This window comes from Pundamilia nyererei, unplaced genomic scaffold, assembly GCF_000239375.1.
Source record: "Pundamilia nyererei isolate P.nyererei 1_Seehausen unplaced genomic scaffold, PunNye1.0 scaffold00213, whole genome shotgun sequence".
In the NCBI taxonomy this organism is placed as follows: domain Eukaryota; kingdom Metazoa; phylum Chordata; class Actinopteri; order Cichliformes; family Cichlidae; genus Pundamilia; species Pundamilia nyererei.
In genome coordinates this window covers 855,925-871,539 of record NW_005187614.1, presented here as the reverse complement: position 1 = coordinate 871,539, position 15,615 = coordinate 855,925, and the positions used below count along the sequence as shown (strand labels likewise).

Genomic DNA, 15,615 nt, shown 5'->3' with positions numbered 1-15,615 from the left:
TCTTAAATAGAAGTTAGTAGAGTACAAAAATCTGACCAATGAGAAAGATGCTTTATAAAATGAAACTGCAGCGTCTGAGTTGAAGGCAACTGGACTTCTTATTAAGTTCCTGAAGACATTTCATTTTTCATCCAAAAAACTTTCTCAGTTCTAAAAAGTGATGGTGAGTTTCAGATGGACACATATGGCGTCATTTACCATTATCTCAAAAAGCATCTGTGTCTTCTAACCAAAATGTGAGCCTTTTTACCTTCAAAACAATGATGTGAATATGTACATCTGTGCTGATGAGCTGGGCCTCCTATGTTGTACTATGCATCTGCAGAGTGGGCGCTCCTATGTAAAGGTCTGGGCACTCCTCACTCAATTGCACAGCACACACAGTTCAGTTTGTTTTTATGTGTTTTGTCATTAGGATGAAATAGTTTTTGTCCGAGGGTGTTTCCGGGTCACAGAGTACCAGCATGCTACGCTTGAAGAACACTCTTCTGTTTCTCCCATGAACTTGCAACATAAATTACAACAATGTTTTTTTTGTTTGTTTTGTTTGTTTGTTTTCCTGAATCTCTTTAGTGTGTGTGTATGTATGTATTAACTTGTCTTTTATTTCAATTTTTGTTTTGTACTTTTTATTGCTTTAAAATATAATAGGCCAACATAGATTTGTTTTATCTTTTTTTTCTCTTTTGTGTTCAGCAAATTCAGTCATGTAATCATGTAAGCATAATAAACTTTATTTATAACTTTATTTATTTATTTAAGCAAATGTACTATATGAATCAACTCAGCCATTGCCATCGCATCTAAAGCATGCAATGTATCTAAAGGATGCTGAGGATACTTCTGAGGAGGTGAGACTAACCTCTGCTTTTGTTCTTTTTTTCAGTGTCAACACCTCTTAATATTCACTTTAACTGACAATTGACTTTCTGCAGCACCAAGATTTTTTCACTGGGCTTATAGGTGACATTTTTAAAAAGTAGGTCTTCAGACAGTATGGATCAGTGCTGCGGTTTTCTGAAGATCTTTTCAGCGTGTTGAGCTGTGAATCTATTGCAGGAGTATGAGAAATGGGTAACAGATAAATCATCCGTGTTCAAAAATATAATATATATATATATTTTTTTTTAATCAACATTTAAGGTGTGCGCAATACAAACACAGCAGCAATACATCCATACAAAGAACTGCCACACAATACAAAACCAGCAATGCACCTGATACAGACCTTACTCCTCCCACCCAGGAACAAAATGCAAAGGAGAAAAAAGAGAATGAGAGGGAGAGTCGTGTGGGTGTGCCAACAGTTGAATAGGGAGGACTTTGGCTTCACAACCACAGTGCTAGTATTATGTTTCGCTGCCTCAGAGATCAGCTTTCGCATTCAGGAAAGGTAAGAGCAAAACACGATGAGATATAGAAGAACTAGGTATGACTCAACATTATTTTTTAGATATTTCTGCTCTTGATCTGCTTTCCTTTGTACCAGACAGATAACATACTGTATACTAATATCTGAAGCTGTCAGTTTTTACCTCCTAATGGAATATGTTATACTGAAAGGTTTCCACATCCAAATTACAATGGTTGGAAAAGAAGGAGCCTGTTAGTATGTCTGTTCAGTGTCTCAGGCCCTTTTTTAAAGTTAAGCTTAAAGAGGAAGTGAAAGGCTGAACTATGTCACCATGCAGCTGGACTTTGTCCAGTGAACTGCTTTGAATTGTTTCAAACCATTGATAAGGAGGTTTGTGCGTCTGGCTCTATTCCAAGTACTTACAGAGCCGACAATAAGAGAAATGCCTTGAAAAATGACCTTGATCTACGTTTGAGGTCATTTGTTAGCCTTGTAAATGTCCCAGTGTTACCAATAATGACTTTCTCAGTGACTCAGAAAGTAAATGATTAATGTTTTCTAAGCTCTCTCCTCTCTAATGTTCTTTCTTTAGCTCTGAGGCGATGGCTTCCAATAGCTTTCGTCTGTCAGAGGTGCAGTTTCAGTGTTCCATCTGCCAAGATGTTTTCTCAGAGCCCGTCTCCATCCCCTGCGGTCACAGCTTCTGCTTCACCTGCATCACAACACACTGGGACGTTAGCCGTGCAATTAGCTGCCCCAAATGTCTCACAGTCTTTGAAGGCCGCCCTGAGCTTTGTGAAAACTCTTTTGCGAAGGAAATTTCAGAGCAGATCCGAGCGAGAAGGCAGAACGGCGTGATTGCAGCGACAGAAAAAGTCATCTATTGCGATGTGTGCACAGGAACGAAAACTGAGGCACAGAAATCATGCCTCACGTGTCTGACTTCGTACTGCGAGATGCACCTGGAGCCTCACCTGAGAGTTGCCACCTTGAGGATTCACAAGCTGATTGAACCTGTGGCAATGCTGCAGAACAGGATGTGTAAAGAGCACCGAAGGCTTTTGGAGCTGTTCTGCAGAAGTGACCAGAGGTGTGTTTGTGTGCTGTGCACCGAAACCGACCACCGCTCTCACAAAACGGTCCCAGTGGAACGAGAAAGCCAAGAGAGGAAGGTATGAACTCCTCCGCAGCACTGAACTCTTGTTAAATTAAATGCTAAACTAAACTCTGGAATAAGACTGTAACTATTTAAAGGTTCTGTCCTCGTTTTAACATTTAGGCGCAGATGAAGAGGATCGAGGGTGATGTTCAGCAAATGATCCAGGACAGACTGCAGAAAGTGGAGGAGATTAAACGATGTGTGGAGCTCAGCAAAGTGAGTTAACATAAGAGCATAGAATATCTGGGTGTTTAAGCCTCTCAGGCTGTGATTAAAGCACCTAGAAACTGGCACCATTCCATAACAATGGACCGTGAGCTCAGTTTCATCATCATTAATATGCAAATTGTCGTGACCACTGATTAATCAGCACATTGTAAGACAGTTAGGCCCTTTCTCAGTTCAGTTCTCAGATGGTCCCCCTGTCTCCCACTTGGCATTCCTCCCTGTCCAGGGTGTGAAATCTCCTGGACATTGTTAGGCAATGGTGCTGGTTTCGGTCATTATGTAAGTTCCCTGAGACTGATGAACTCACTTAAATGAGTGACAACACTGAAAACACAATGTTCAGATGGACACAGTCAACTGTCTGGGTTCTGTATTGTTCTGCTTGGAAGCCACATGTGTTCAAATTGATCTACTGCTGAACCTTTTGCTGCCCTGAGGAAAAATGTGTTTTTGTTTGTATTTGCTTAATGCCCTCTATAGGTAAATTCAAAGAGAGACATAGAGAAAAGCGTGCAGGTTTTCTCCGCTCTCATTCGTACCATGGAGAGAAATCAAGCCGAGCTGGTGGAGATGATCCAGAGGAGGCAGGTGGCAGCGGAGCAGAGGGCAGACAGGCTCGTTGCAGAACTGGAGCTGGAAATCACTGAACTGCAGAGGAGAAGAAGTGAAATGGAGCAGCTTTTTCACACAGATGACCACCTCCATCTCATACAGGTTAGGAATTTAGTTTATTTTCCAGAAGGTGGGGAGGTAGACAGAAAAAACACATGGGAAGTGGCTCCAATTCAGTGGGAGATGGATCATTTGTCATTGTTTTGCTGTTATTGTATCCAGTTACAAAAAGCAGGATTTTTTTTAAGTCATCCTACTTTGTATTTTAAATCGTTGCTTTTAAAGTAAGTTTTCTCTTCTTTGTGTCAGAGGTTTCCAGCTCTGAGTTCTCCTCCATCGTCCAAATCCTGCTCTGAAATCATCGTCCATGCAGACACCAGTTTGGGGATATTACGCAGAGCAGTGGTCAACATTGTGCAGCAGCTGCAATCGGAGCTGAAAAAACTTTCCATTCAAGGTTCATATCTATTCAGCTTTTTTTATGTATTTGTTTGTTGTCAACATCATTATATTAAATGACTGAACAGCTGCTTTCAAACAACATCGCAATCAAAGATCACACATGGGTGGAGTATTTTTGACCGTATGTTCTGATCTTTTTGCAGAGCATGAGAAGATTCAGCAGTATGCAGGTAAGAGTGTTCACTGTTAACTGTCATGAAAGGGAACATTTATATTTCCTGCTTTGACAAAACAGAAAACCACACAAAAATATTTTCTTATTATAAATAAGAGGCTAATAAAGTCCCGCTGTGTCTTCCTACCAGCTGATGTTCAGCTGGACCCCAGGACAGCCAACCCTTGGCTGGTTTTATCAGAGGATGGGAGGCAGGTCTGGGATGGAGAGGCTGAACAAAACGTGGCCGACATACCAGAGCGTTTTGACACGGCGCCATGTGTCCTCGCCCTCAAGGTAATTAAAGATGTAGCGGGTTCCCCTTTAAACATTTTGTCTTTTTGTTGCTCTCTGTGATACACGGAAAAATGGGCAGTCAGTGATGTGTAGCTCTCTCCTTAAACAGGGATTCACCACAGGAAGGCACTACTGGGAGGTGGATGTCGGAGACAAGACAGCGTGGGATCTAGGTGTAGCTAAAGAATCAGTCAACAGGAAAGGTTTGATCACACTGTGTCCAGAAGATGGTTATTGGACTATCTGTTTGAGGAAGGGCAGTGAGTACCGGGCATGTGCTGGACAGGCAGAGCTGTTGTGCCTCGCTCAGAGACCACATGTCGTTGGGGTGTTTTTGGATTATGAGGAAGGCAGGGTGTCGTTTTACGACGCAGAGACCCAGTCACACATCTATTCTTTCAAATGCGTCCGATTCACCGACGCCATGCTTCCCCTTTTTAACCCTGACATGAGTGACAACGGCAGCAACAAATCACCACTTATCATCCGCCTAGTCAGTGGAATTGATGAAGGCAAGGACTTAGATGACATCACTATATGATGTACGTCGGTCTGGGTTTGTTTGTGTTTTTTTGCATTAAACTGTTCCTTGTTTTGTAATGCATGAAGATATTTTTAAACATTTAAAAACTGCATGCAAATTCTAAAGTTAGTATTACATTTTTGAATGAAACTGTTCATAAAAAATACTCCTTTCTCAATAAATACCTCAAACTCTACTTGCTTTGCTTAGCAACTGTAAAATAATGATTTCTACATATAGGATATATTGTATTCTGGCTTGTATACTAGAGAATTCATCCTTTTACTTCTATCAGCTGTCACATCATCAATAAACACTAGTGACTGTACATGTCCAAGCCATAACACTGGTCCCACCACATGCTTCTGATCCTCAACTGTTTCTTTCCTTCTCCACACGTTTCTCCTCCCATCATCCTGATACAAGTTCGTCTTGGTTTCATCTGTTTTCTGGCCTTCCCGTTCATGAGTGTTACAGCTCTTGTTCTTGTAAATCCTTGTATTTAAAACGACACTGAAAATCTATAGCATACAAATGCAACACAATGAATCGTCTTCATATGTCCTTTTCATTTGTACAATAAACCATCAGGCCATGAAACTGCTTGTCAGTCAATTTATTCTTAGCCTCTGAAAATACTGTAATAAAAGTGACCTTGAGTAGAAAAGCACATGAGAACCATACTCGTGTTTTTCAATCAGCTGCTGTTATCTGTTGTATATGCTTACAGCCTCCACCCACGTATTTATTATCTGCTTCCCTTGTGTTTCAGTAAACAGATCTGAGACCTGTTTCACTCTAATAACAGCTCTCCTCAGTCATTATAACCTAACTACAAACTGATTTCAGAGCACATCTTAATCTACAATCTGATGCTCGCTAATCAGATTATCATGGAAATAGGATTAGCATCCACGCATGTGGAACACTGCTTCAAGATTGGACCAGGACTACTATATACTAATGTTTCTCACTGAATTACATCTATGCACGGAAATATATTAACATAGATCTAAAGTAGAAAGCATCTCTCTGTGAAGACTAAGCTAACAGAGGTTGGGAAGGAACGAAAGAAGAAAGTCTTAAGAGGGATTAAACCTGGACAGGACGGACAGACATAAATCCTGCCTGGTTGTGCTGGACACCGGGCTCAAGCAGGAAACACCACACAATTCTCACACGGTGAGTTAAACAGCTCTTATTAGGAAAGCTTTCAGTGTTGAAGTCTGAATTCTTTAAAATAAACTGTTAGCTTTTCTGGGCATTGAGCACATTACAGTTTAAAGTAGTCACTTTGGAATATCTTTAAAAGCAGTTAGACTGTAGAGACCCTACAATTATTCTCTCTCTGTTTTTAATTGTTGTAAGCTGTTTAGTGTAGTTACCATAGTGAAACTTTAAAACGTGTCATATTTGCAGTATTAAGGTATTTCGTCTTCAGCAAGTCAACCTCAGTTGAACCAAATTCAGGTTTTGTAACGCAGAAGGTTTCTGAGAAGATGAGTCTGTGACGAGTGCTGTAATGTCGCCGGTGGTGGACGAGACAGCTGGGGACCTCCCAGTGAGGGATGTGGGCCTGATGAGAGGGGGACTGATGCCAACTGTCCCAGGTTGGTTTGTACTGATGTGTGTTTTTGTCTGTCCTTAAAAACACAACTTGAAGAAAATAAACCAAAACCTTGAAGTACAAGCATCAAAGAGATAATGCCAATGAAAGTTACAATCTAAGTCTCAGTTTATTAATAATGAGCAGGGTTTAGGCAATAAATAAACTGTAAATCATTAGGAATAACTCTGCAAATATCGCCTCATTGCCATCTTCTCAGATACTCTACGGGATGTCAAGTCCTGGAAGAAGCATCATGTCATGAGGACAAAAGGTAAAAGCACTCCAGGTTTTTATAGTCTGTATGGAAGTCGCACAACAGAATCTTCAGTTTTCATGTCTGTGTGTGCTTTCTCTGTGTTTCCATCTCCCTGTCCAGCAGACCCTCAGCGCCTTTTTCGATTTCCCAGAGAGCACCTGGAGGACCTGTGCCTCCGACTGCAGGAGGAGAACAGTGTGCTAAAACAGCACACACGCACCCAGGACCAGAGACTACGCAGGTAACACACACACAAAAAACACTTTTTGTACCTGATTCCATACATTTGAACAACGTGGAGCATATTAATGAAAATTTATTTACTGGCAATAAGATGAAAGTAATATTGAAACTCCAAAGAGAGATTAAGGAGTGCCTTTTGCACTTTTTAAAGGCACTTACTGAACACGTGTCAGCCAAACTGTGGCCAATTAAACCTCTCTGCTTTGCCTCAGTATGTCTGCTAGGCTAATGCGTCTTCGTCAGACCAGTCCTGGCTCCAGTGGTGTTAAGGAGAGGGACATGGAGGACACAATACAGGAGCTGGAAGCCCGAGTGGCAATGCTGGAGAGCCAGAAAGGAGTGCTGCAGAACAAACTCAGCCTGGCCAAGCAGCACATTATGGACCTGGGAGCTCGCACACCCTACAAATTCAGTAAAGGTGGCTGCAACAGCAACAACAACAAGAATAGAGGCCGCAGTGATTCCCTCTTAAATCTCTTTATTTTCCTTCCCTGGTCTTCGTGTTGTTAGGTAAAAATCTGGACGGAGACGGTGGAATGAGGAGGGCAGCCCAGACTGCACCACCTCGATATGGCCCTACACTGGAAGACACCAGGGCAGAGATGGAGAGGTTGTAAGTGTCCCATGTGTGATGTGCTAAATGACCAAATGATCCATTAGCTACAGCAGATCATCCTTTAGCGTGACATGACTGACCACACTCTTGCGTAGCTGAAGTAAATCACATGACGCACATTAATAAGCGACAAGAAAAACATCTGCGCTAAAAGCCTCTGAATCTCACTGTGTCTTTCCCACCCAGCAGGTCCACTATGACAGAACAGGTGAGGGTGGCAGAGCTGGAACTAACTGCCCAGGCGCTCAGAGACTCACTGAGAGAGAAAGAGAAAGAGATTGAGGGGACCTTTCGAGAGATGAGGAAGCAACAGGCCGACAGACACCGGTAGCTACAGCAGAGACATCACAGAGACAATAATGAAACAATTAAATAAAACAGGATAATTGATGTTACTGCATTTTTTGAAAGGCTTTTTAGGGGATATTTATGTTCACTGTGAGAATAACTGTGAATGCTCAGCATGACAGCATCCTAGTTTGACTTAATTTGCTTGAGCCGTTTGTAGCAAGAACATCAAATGGCAGCATTGTAGAGCTAAGTGCCTTTGTGCATGATACAGCATGTATCCTCTCAGCATATCATACAATAATCTCACACGTTGTATCACGGCTGTTCACTTGAATTGAGTTGAGCCCTTTGTGCTCACTTTCACACTCTACCAGACAAGCTTTGCACAGTTCACCAGTGAGTGAATCAGCTGATTTAAAATAAGTCTTGTTTATGTTTTACTGGGCTTCGGCACAGCCTGTCCGTTCAACCCACTCACTGTCTGAAAGCTCACTGTGTGTCGTAGCTCCTCAGTCTCCCTTTTTGAACTTTCTTCTTATTGGCTGCAAATTGCAAACAGAAGGTGTGAGCAAACACCAGGGTTGTTCCCTCTCTTTGTCATCAACAAAAACTGAAAAAGCAAAAACAGAGCTGTCTGAGATGAAGCCTTGTTTAAAGCGTTCATCGTGTTTGAGCATCCACTGATGTAACGGTGAGGACAGAAAAGACAGAAAATAAACCTGTGATCTTAAACTTTAAACACAAACATAAGCAAACACTTGCATTTTTGCTTCTTTTTTTTAAAAAAGAACATAAGTAAATTCATCCATGAAATATGTCCAAAATGATTTGTCTCTACCAGAATAACTATCAGGGAGAATGTGGATTTAATCCGTCTGCAAAAGCAGCTTTCAGAAAAGAGCGCTGCCCTGAGAGTTACACAGGAGAAATTCACCAACCTGCAAGAGGTCAGAAACACTGTCTGTCAAACATTTCTTTTCTTATGTCACAGGAACTTCTTTTTTCAGCTTACTAGACATTTTGCTTTTCTTCTAGGCGTATGAGAATCAGCTAGAAGAGGTAAAGGTCTCAGCACACTGATAAAGTTCAGCTGATGTTTCAGGTAAGTAAAATTTGAAAAAGCGCTAATCGTACTTTTGACTGCCGTGTTTTTATATCAGACTCAGAGATCAATGAGGGAAAGTCAGGGAGCTCTGCTGGGGAAAGCTGAGGAACTGACCGAACAACTGAAACAGGAAAGACAAAAAGCTCTGGAACTAGAGGGACAGCTTACCAACACGACCCTGTCTCTGCAGACCCTCGACAAGGTACGCTACCTCATCTGCAGGAACAAATCTAAGAGAGAACCTCAAAGATGACAGAAGGATGTCTATGGGTCATTACCAAAAATCTGGAGATCATATAATATATAATTTCTCTATCAGCTGCAGGAGAGGATATCAGACCTGGAAGGAGAGAGGGACCTGATTAAAAGAAACTATGACACACTGCTAGAAAGGTAAAAGAGTATGTGCTTCAAGACCAAAGAAAGTTATTAATTCCAATATAAACCACAAAACATCACCTGTTGTTTCAGTGGTTATTTAAACCTTCTTTTTCACCCTTTTTTCAGTACTTTATCTTCTCAAAGCACCCATGATCACCAGGTGGAAAAACAGAAAGAAGTGCTCCAGACAAGCGAGAAGCTCGGGGGAAATATCAGCAGGATGGAGGAAATGCTGCTGGCAGAGCAGGAAGACAGGCGCAGGCTGGAAGTAGAGAAGGAGAAACTGAGACGAGAGAAGGAGATACTGGAGGAGCAGATGGAGCAAGAAAGAGGTCTCTTCATTTCTCGGCATGTGCTCGTCCAAAGCAAACAGGTTGTGTAATAACAACCCCGTTTGTTCATTTCTGTTGTTACATTTAGAGCTTTCCTTGTCTATGAGAGACAGACAAGAGCAGCTGGAACAGGAGGTGCTCCGGTACAAGGAGCAGGTCTCTGCTCTGCAGGACAGGCTGGACTCTGTGAGCAAGGTCCGAAGTTTTCAGCAGCTAATTTACACTTTCTGTGTGTTATCGTTGCTTTAAGCACACTTTGTGACACGGTTCCCTCTCTTCCAGGAGTTTGACATGAGCGTTGAGGAGCTGAGCGAAACCCTTCTGCAGATCAAGGTTTGCACTCCGTTGCACCCTGTCAGACAAACAAACCACATAAATTAGTAGATAAATTGCCTTTTTTTTAGCCTCGTGTCGTTTTCACTGCAGGCATTTAGAATGCAGCAGGAGAGCAAGGAGGGTTTGCGCTTCCTCCTGGCTGATGGGAAGTTGGAAGATTCACCCTGCGAGCTGGTGAATATCCAGGCATCTCATGCTGAGTCTGTGCTCGAATTACAGAAAACCAGAAACCTTTTACTGCTGGAGCACCAAATCACTAAAGACCTGCAGGTTTGCACAGCTTTTAAATGCATATGTGAATTATGTGGAACATAGCCGTTATCGCCATTTTTTCGCAATTTCTCCCATTTTCTTCTCAAAGCAAGAGTTAAGTACAGTCAGCCAGAAGGTGCAGAGAGAGAGAGAGGAGAGCAGGAGGAGGATTGCAGAGAAAGACAAACTGCTATCAAAAAGAGCTCTGCAGATCAACAGTTTACAAGGTGTGATGATGAAAATGACAGCAACCCTTTCTACATTATAGTAACGACAAACAATTGCTAATTAGTTACTCAGACTTACTATTTGACATGCAAGAAATGATGTACATTAGACAGAATCTCCAAACATTTTATTTTCTCTTCTGTACCTAAAGCCCAGTTGAAAGAGTTGGCATACAGCCCCAGGAACTACAAACGCACCATACCAGTACAGTACACCTGGCCAGTTGGAGATCAGGAGGTGGTGCAGCCCATTGAGGATGACATGTCATTCTCTCAGCTCAAGGCTGGGGAATCGCTGCTAGAGATCCACCTGAAGGTAAAGACTCGCATCCCGAGCCTGAATCATTTCAAGCTGTTTTCCCAAAGGTTATGATAACTGCTCATTCCCACCACCAGGCTGCAACCTTCACCCCAGCAGGACTGCGTATTATGGGGGGCATCCATCCAGGGGCAGATAAAGGTGAAGATATTGTGAGCTTCTGCACGTACAGCCTGCTGGACTTTGAGATGCACTCTACTCCTCTGGTGTCGGGAAGCCAGCCCAATTATGGCTTCACATCCCGCTACTGCCTGACAGTCCGGGATGTGGGTCGGCTGGGAGGTCAGGGGTCAAGAGTCAGAGTAGAGCTCCACCAGGCATTAGGAGGAGTCCGGTTTGTGACCCACGGAAGTGGACAAATGTCTCTAATGGGTTCCATAGAGAGGAGAGGAGAGCGTATTGGTGGACACGTGAATATTACGGGTGTGTAAAGAGAAGCTGTTTTGTTAATTCCACTGCATAGATGAACAAAAAGATCTCTTAGAAATGTTTTCGTTTTATTTACCGTCTCCCTCTCAGGACACGAGGGTGAAGTTGTCGGTGTTGTGGATTTCTGGGCACGTCTGTTCCCTCCTGCAGAGCCTGTGGCCACTGTGGCAGAGAGTGGAGCTGACTGGAAAACAGTGAGACACAGAAGTCCTGTGCAGATCACGCTTGGGTGGCAAGACAGCATTCGTGAGGTAAATCAGAGAGAAGATAAGCTGATGAAAGCACAGTGAATAGTGTGTCCACACTGGGAATACACACAATTTGGCCTTCCAGCTCATACTGCACCTACTGTATGAGCTACATGTATGTTCACATGTGTTAAGGCAAATCTGTGCCCCTTGTCACCTTTTTCAGTATTAGCTTTACAGTTAAGTGTATGTATTTGTTACAAAATGCATTCATTATATTTATTTATTTCCAATTTGAGTCCAGTTTGGGTGAAGTAGCCTTTTAAAGTTGGATGCTCTGCTTCCAGACATGTACAGAATCTATTTATGACTCTGTTTATATTTATGGCAGGAGTTACATGACTATGGTGGAGGAATCCCCAATGAACTGGTGGTAATGCTGGAACGCTGTGTGGGCCTCAGCGCTCGATGGCCAGGACTACTTCCTGATGCCTACCTGACATACAGGCTCTACGACCTGCCACCACATGTCTCTCAAACAACCAAGTGCACAGCTGATCCAGTGTTCAATGACGCTACTAGTTACCCACTTGCAATAACAACTGATGTGCTGCAGTACCTCAGGTACGCTAGTTCAAAAGTTTTCTTTTGTTTTTGTTTCTATTTAATCTCACCTTTAGCAGCCTGCTAACTTCACTCAATTGTACTTTTTTCTCAGGTCAAGCAGTCTGTGGGTGTACGTGTTTGATGACAGTGATGACCAGATACCTCCACCTTATCTGGCCAAAACCCCAATACCACTGCGAACCCTGGCTACAGGGAGAGAGATCAGAGGTGAGGGATGGAGAAGAGTAAAAGAACTGCATGATTTTTCTGCATCCATAACTCCAGGAGACATTAATGTAGATGAAGGTGGGAAAAAAAGTGCTACAAAGTATCTACAAAGTAACACAAATTGGTTTATAATACTTTTATTTAACCTATTTACATGCTTGTTTAGGGAAACTGATCGTATACAGGTTGTAAAGTACCATCTGTTTCTCAATCAATTTTGTAGCATTGCTCAAAAACCAGAAAGGCTGGATATCTCACAAGTTTCTTTATATTTTGTCAGGGGATTATGTGCTGAGAGATCCAGCCGGTGGACCTCGAGGCATGGTCAGAGTAATGATGAAATGGAAGTACCCATTTCAGCCACCTGTGGATGCCTTGCTAGGCCGACAGGGAAGCAGAGCGGACGTGCAGGGCAGAGCACGGGAGAGCAGTGAAAGGGAGGAGAGGAGACGAGAGAAGGATGATGCATCACAGAGACCCATAGCTAAGCCCAGAGTGAAGGTGAGGAAAGTGCATGATATCTGTGTGTTCAAAGACACTTCCTATCCCCTATAGCTTAAAATCTGTTTTTCTATGGCTTTTTTCACAGACTTGGAAACCTGAGCCTTTGCAGAAAGAGATGAAAGCCTGGGTAGGGTTTTAATCTGAAGAATGTGTGGGTGAGGTAGTTCAGCACTCAATACAGCCATGTTTGTTTGTGCACTGATATACAATATTTGTCGGCTTACAGCCTCGGCCACCACCCACCAAGCAGAGGAGCTCACAGGATGTAAGAGCAGAGCAAACCACCTCTGTGAGGCCAACGTCTACAGACAGAAAGAGGTCTACTAAGAGGTCGCCTGAGCTTTACCAGAGAACACCTCATCTGACACCTGAGCCAAGACTGACCACACCTTCTCATTTACCAGCTACTAAGTAATTTATTTTTAATACAAGGGACCAACTATTTATTGGTACAAAACAAAATAATCTTTCAGCATCACATTTATTTAAAACAGTTTCATCCATCTGTCACTTATAAGAAATTTTGTAAGAAGAACATGATTAATTTTTTAAAAATATATTAAATCTTATTTAAGGTATTCAGAGAGAACATCTTCCAGACAATCACCCGCCACTGCGTCGAGGGTCAGCTCTGTCAGCGATGCCAGAACTCAGGTCAGCTCAATCACCTTCTTGTATTCAAAACAATGCTGTGAAAAGCTAATTTATGTAAATTTAGAATGAAAAGACACAAATGAGAACTTGATGAATGGGCTCATGTGTTGTCTTCTTTTCTTTTTTCAGGATATTTCCATTGTGGATCAGGTGTCAGTTGTTGAGGGTGAAGACGAGGACAGGAGTGAGAGCGGTAACTATTCATATACAAACAACACACTTGATTTAGGTTGCTTACGGCAATTTATAGCTTTATTCTGCCATTCATTAAACATGCAGAAAAAGGACTGCTCAGGGCTGACAGTGCTTTGATTTTGACTAAACAGCTGCTGCAGAGGACACTGAAGCCCCCGAATCTTCAGAGTCAAGTTCCTCACAAAGTGACATCGTTGTCATACCACCAAAACGAAAAATGAGGAAGGTAACTGTCTGAAAGAATGGAGCAACAACAGACAACAAAGGAAACGTTATAATCATACCGCCTTTACTGTGCTCTTCTACATAGCGCTACAGGGGGACACAATATGAGCTTTTATTTTGGAAATAATGTGGAGGCCAACATTTTGTCATTGTATTTCAGGGAGAAAAGCTTCGAGTGGAGATTCTGTCCCTGACTTTTGAACCTTCCTCAAATGTGGCGATGGATAAGTCAGTGCAGCGAGTGTACGTGGAATATCGGCTGCTGGGCATCCCGATGGAGACAACAGAAACACCCATGTCCCTCCGCAAACCTACCAAAGGAGAGGAGATTCACTACAACTTTACACGAGGTAAGAGTTAGTGAGCTGTCCATGTTTGTGCCAATAAGCTTTGAACTTTAAAGATCCTAAATAGACTCAAAATTTCTGTTTCTTTCTCAGCGATTTATGTGGATGGTTCACAGTCAACTCCACTTAGACACTATCTTTACACGATGTTGGAGGGCACTGACCCCAACCAGGGCAGGTAGTGTTTGCAAATCTGACGTTAAAATCTGACTTAAGAAGTTTAATAATATCTCTGCTATTGAAAAGTCTTGCTTCTAAATGTAAGTTGGTGTGTCTGTATGTGTCACGGCAGGTTAAGGTTCACAGTAGTCAGTGAGCCAATGGACGATAACGAGGAGTGTGTGGACGTTGGACACGCTTTTCTGAACCTACAGGAACTGCTGCTCACAGGAAATGATGTCATTGAACAGCAGCTTGACAGTGCGTGAGGTTTTTTTGAGCAGTGTTTATTAATTGGATATGCCGAAAAGTCTGTTCATCTCGATGCAGAGTTTTCAGTGGGAGAAACATTTCGTCACTCATCCAAGTGACTTCTTCACTCACTCAGTCTGGATGGTTGACGAAACGTTTCTCCCACTGAAACACACATCGAGATTAACAGAATCAACTTTTTGGGATTTCCCTACCTGGATGATTGAGCATGCATGAAGATAAATGGATATTTATTATGTGAAGGAAACCATCAAGACCCTTCACATTAATTCATAGTAGTTAAAATGACTGTTGACTACATCTAATTTGTAGAAATCATAATATTCTTTCAAATGGTTTCTCTTCCTGCCAGTTGTGAGCGTGGATGAAGACGAGGTGATAGGAAGTCTCAAAGTGTCTCTAGAAGCAGCTAAAGCTCTGACTGGGATATACCAGGAATTTCACGAGGAGGACAAGACTGAGAAAGATGAGAAGACAGATGAAGAAGAAGAGGAGGAAGAAGAAGGCAAAGAAAAGAAAAAGGATCAGTTACAAGTGATAGATTATGATGATAACAGTGATTTCTACTGAAAGTAAAAGTGAAGCACGAGGATGAGCCTTGCTTTTTCACTTCCCATTTTAAAGCCTCACCAACATTCCCGATGGAAAGAAATAAAGATTCATTTTTGAAAGACAAAAATCTGTTTGAAGTTTATGTAATTTTGATTTTTTTTTCCTTTGCTTTTCTCTGCCAAACTCAGAATTTTAAGTGGCCGATTTTATTTGTTCTTTACACAAACAGTGTTCGATTATATGACCGAAAACTAACTGATTTATTGAAAACCTTGGGCCAGCTAGTGTTATCACAGTAAAGGGATTGTTTTTGAAGTAGGAAATGGCTTAACAGGCACAAGAAGAGGCGTGGTTGTAATTCCATATGTGCACGTATATTTAAAAAAATAACTATTCATATTTTTAATTTTTAAAAATCTTTTTTTAAAGCATCTAATATTTCTCTAATATTAATTAAATTTTAAAAAAAATTTTATTAAGTAATTTATTTTTCATTTTA

At 41.9% G+C, this 15,615-nt stretch overlaps 2 protein-coding genes across 2 annotated transcripts; both read left to right on the top strand.

Moving 5' to 3' along the window:
- Nucleotides 1-1,360: 1,360 nt before the first annotated feature.
- LOC102212865 (E3 ubiquitin-protein ligase TRIM39-like) lies at nucleotides 1,361-4,807 on the top strand. Its single transcript, XM_005748114.1, has 8 exons — nucleotides 1,361-1,393; nucleotides 1,947-2,526; nucleotides 2,634-2,729; nucleotides 3,222-3,455; nucleotides 3,663-3,810; nucleotides 3,959-3,985; nucleotides 4,121-4,266; nucleotides 4,376-4,807. Exons 2-8 carry the CDS (start codon nucleotides 1,957-1,959, stop codon nucleotides 4,805-4,807), a joined length of 1,653 nt encoding a protein of 550 aa, XP_005748171.1. The 5' UTR covers nucleotides 1,361-1,393; nucleotides 1,947-1,956.
- An 893-nt stretch (nucleotides 4,808-5,700) lies between these two features.
- rpgrip1 (RPGR interacting protein 1) lies at nucleotides 5,701-15,235 on the top strand. The gene is made up of 31 exons (XM_005748105.1): nucleotides 5,701-5,971; nucleotides 6,260-6,399; nucleotides 6,616-6,669; nucleotides 6,775-6,895; nucleotides 7,110-7,315; nucleotides 7,408-7,510; nucleotides 7,700-7,840; nucleotides 8,646-8,751; nucleotides 8,840-8,863; nucleotides 8,965-9,111; nucleotides 9,229-9,302; nucleotides 9,417-9,622; nucleotides 9,711-9,817; nucleotides 9,905-9,955; nucleotides 10,049-10,228; nucleotides 10,320-10,437; nucleotides 10,590-10,753; nucleotides 10,834-11,179; nucleotides 11,276-11,436; nucleotides 11,765-11,997; nucleotides 12,092-12,207; nucleotides 12,488-12,708; nucleotides 12,797-12,838; nucleotides 12,938-13,122; nucleotides 13,287-13,365; nucleotides 13,495-13,558; nucleotides 13,692-13,786; nucleotides 13,946-14,135; nucleotides 14,226-14,310; nucleotides 14,425-14,552; nucleotides 14,917-15,235. Exons 2-31 carry the CDS (start codon nucleotides 6,312-6,314, stop codon nucleotides 15,132-15,134), a joined length of 4,053 nt encoding a protein of 1,350 aa, XP_005748162.1. The 5' UTR covers nucleotides 5,701-5,971; nucleotides 6,260-6,311; the 3' UTR covers nucleotides 15,135-15,235.
- Nucleotides 15,236-15,615: the final 380 nt, after the last annotated feature.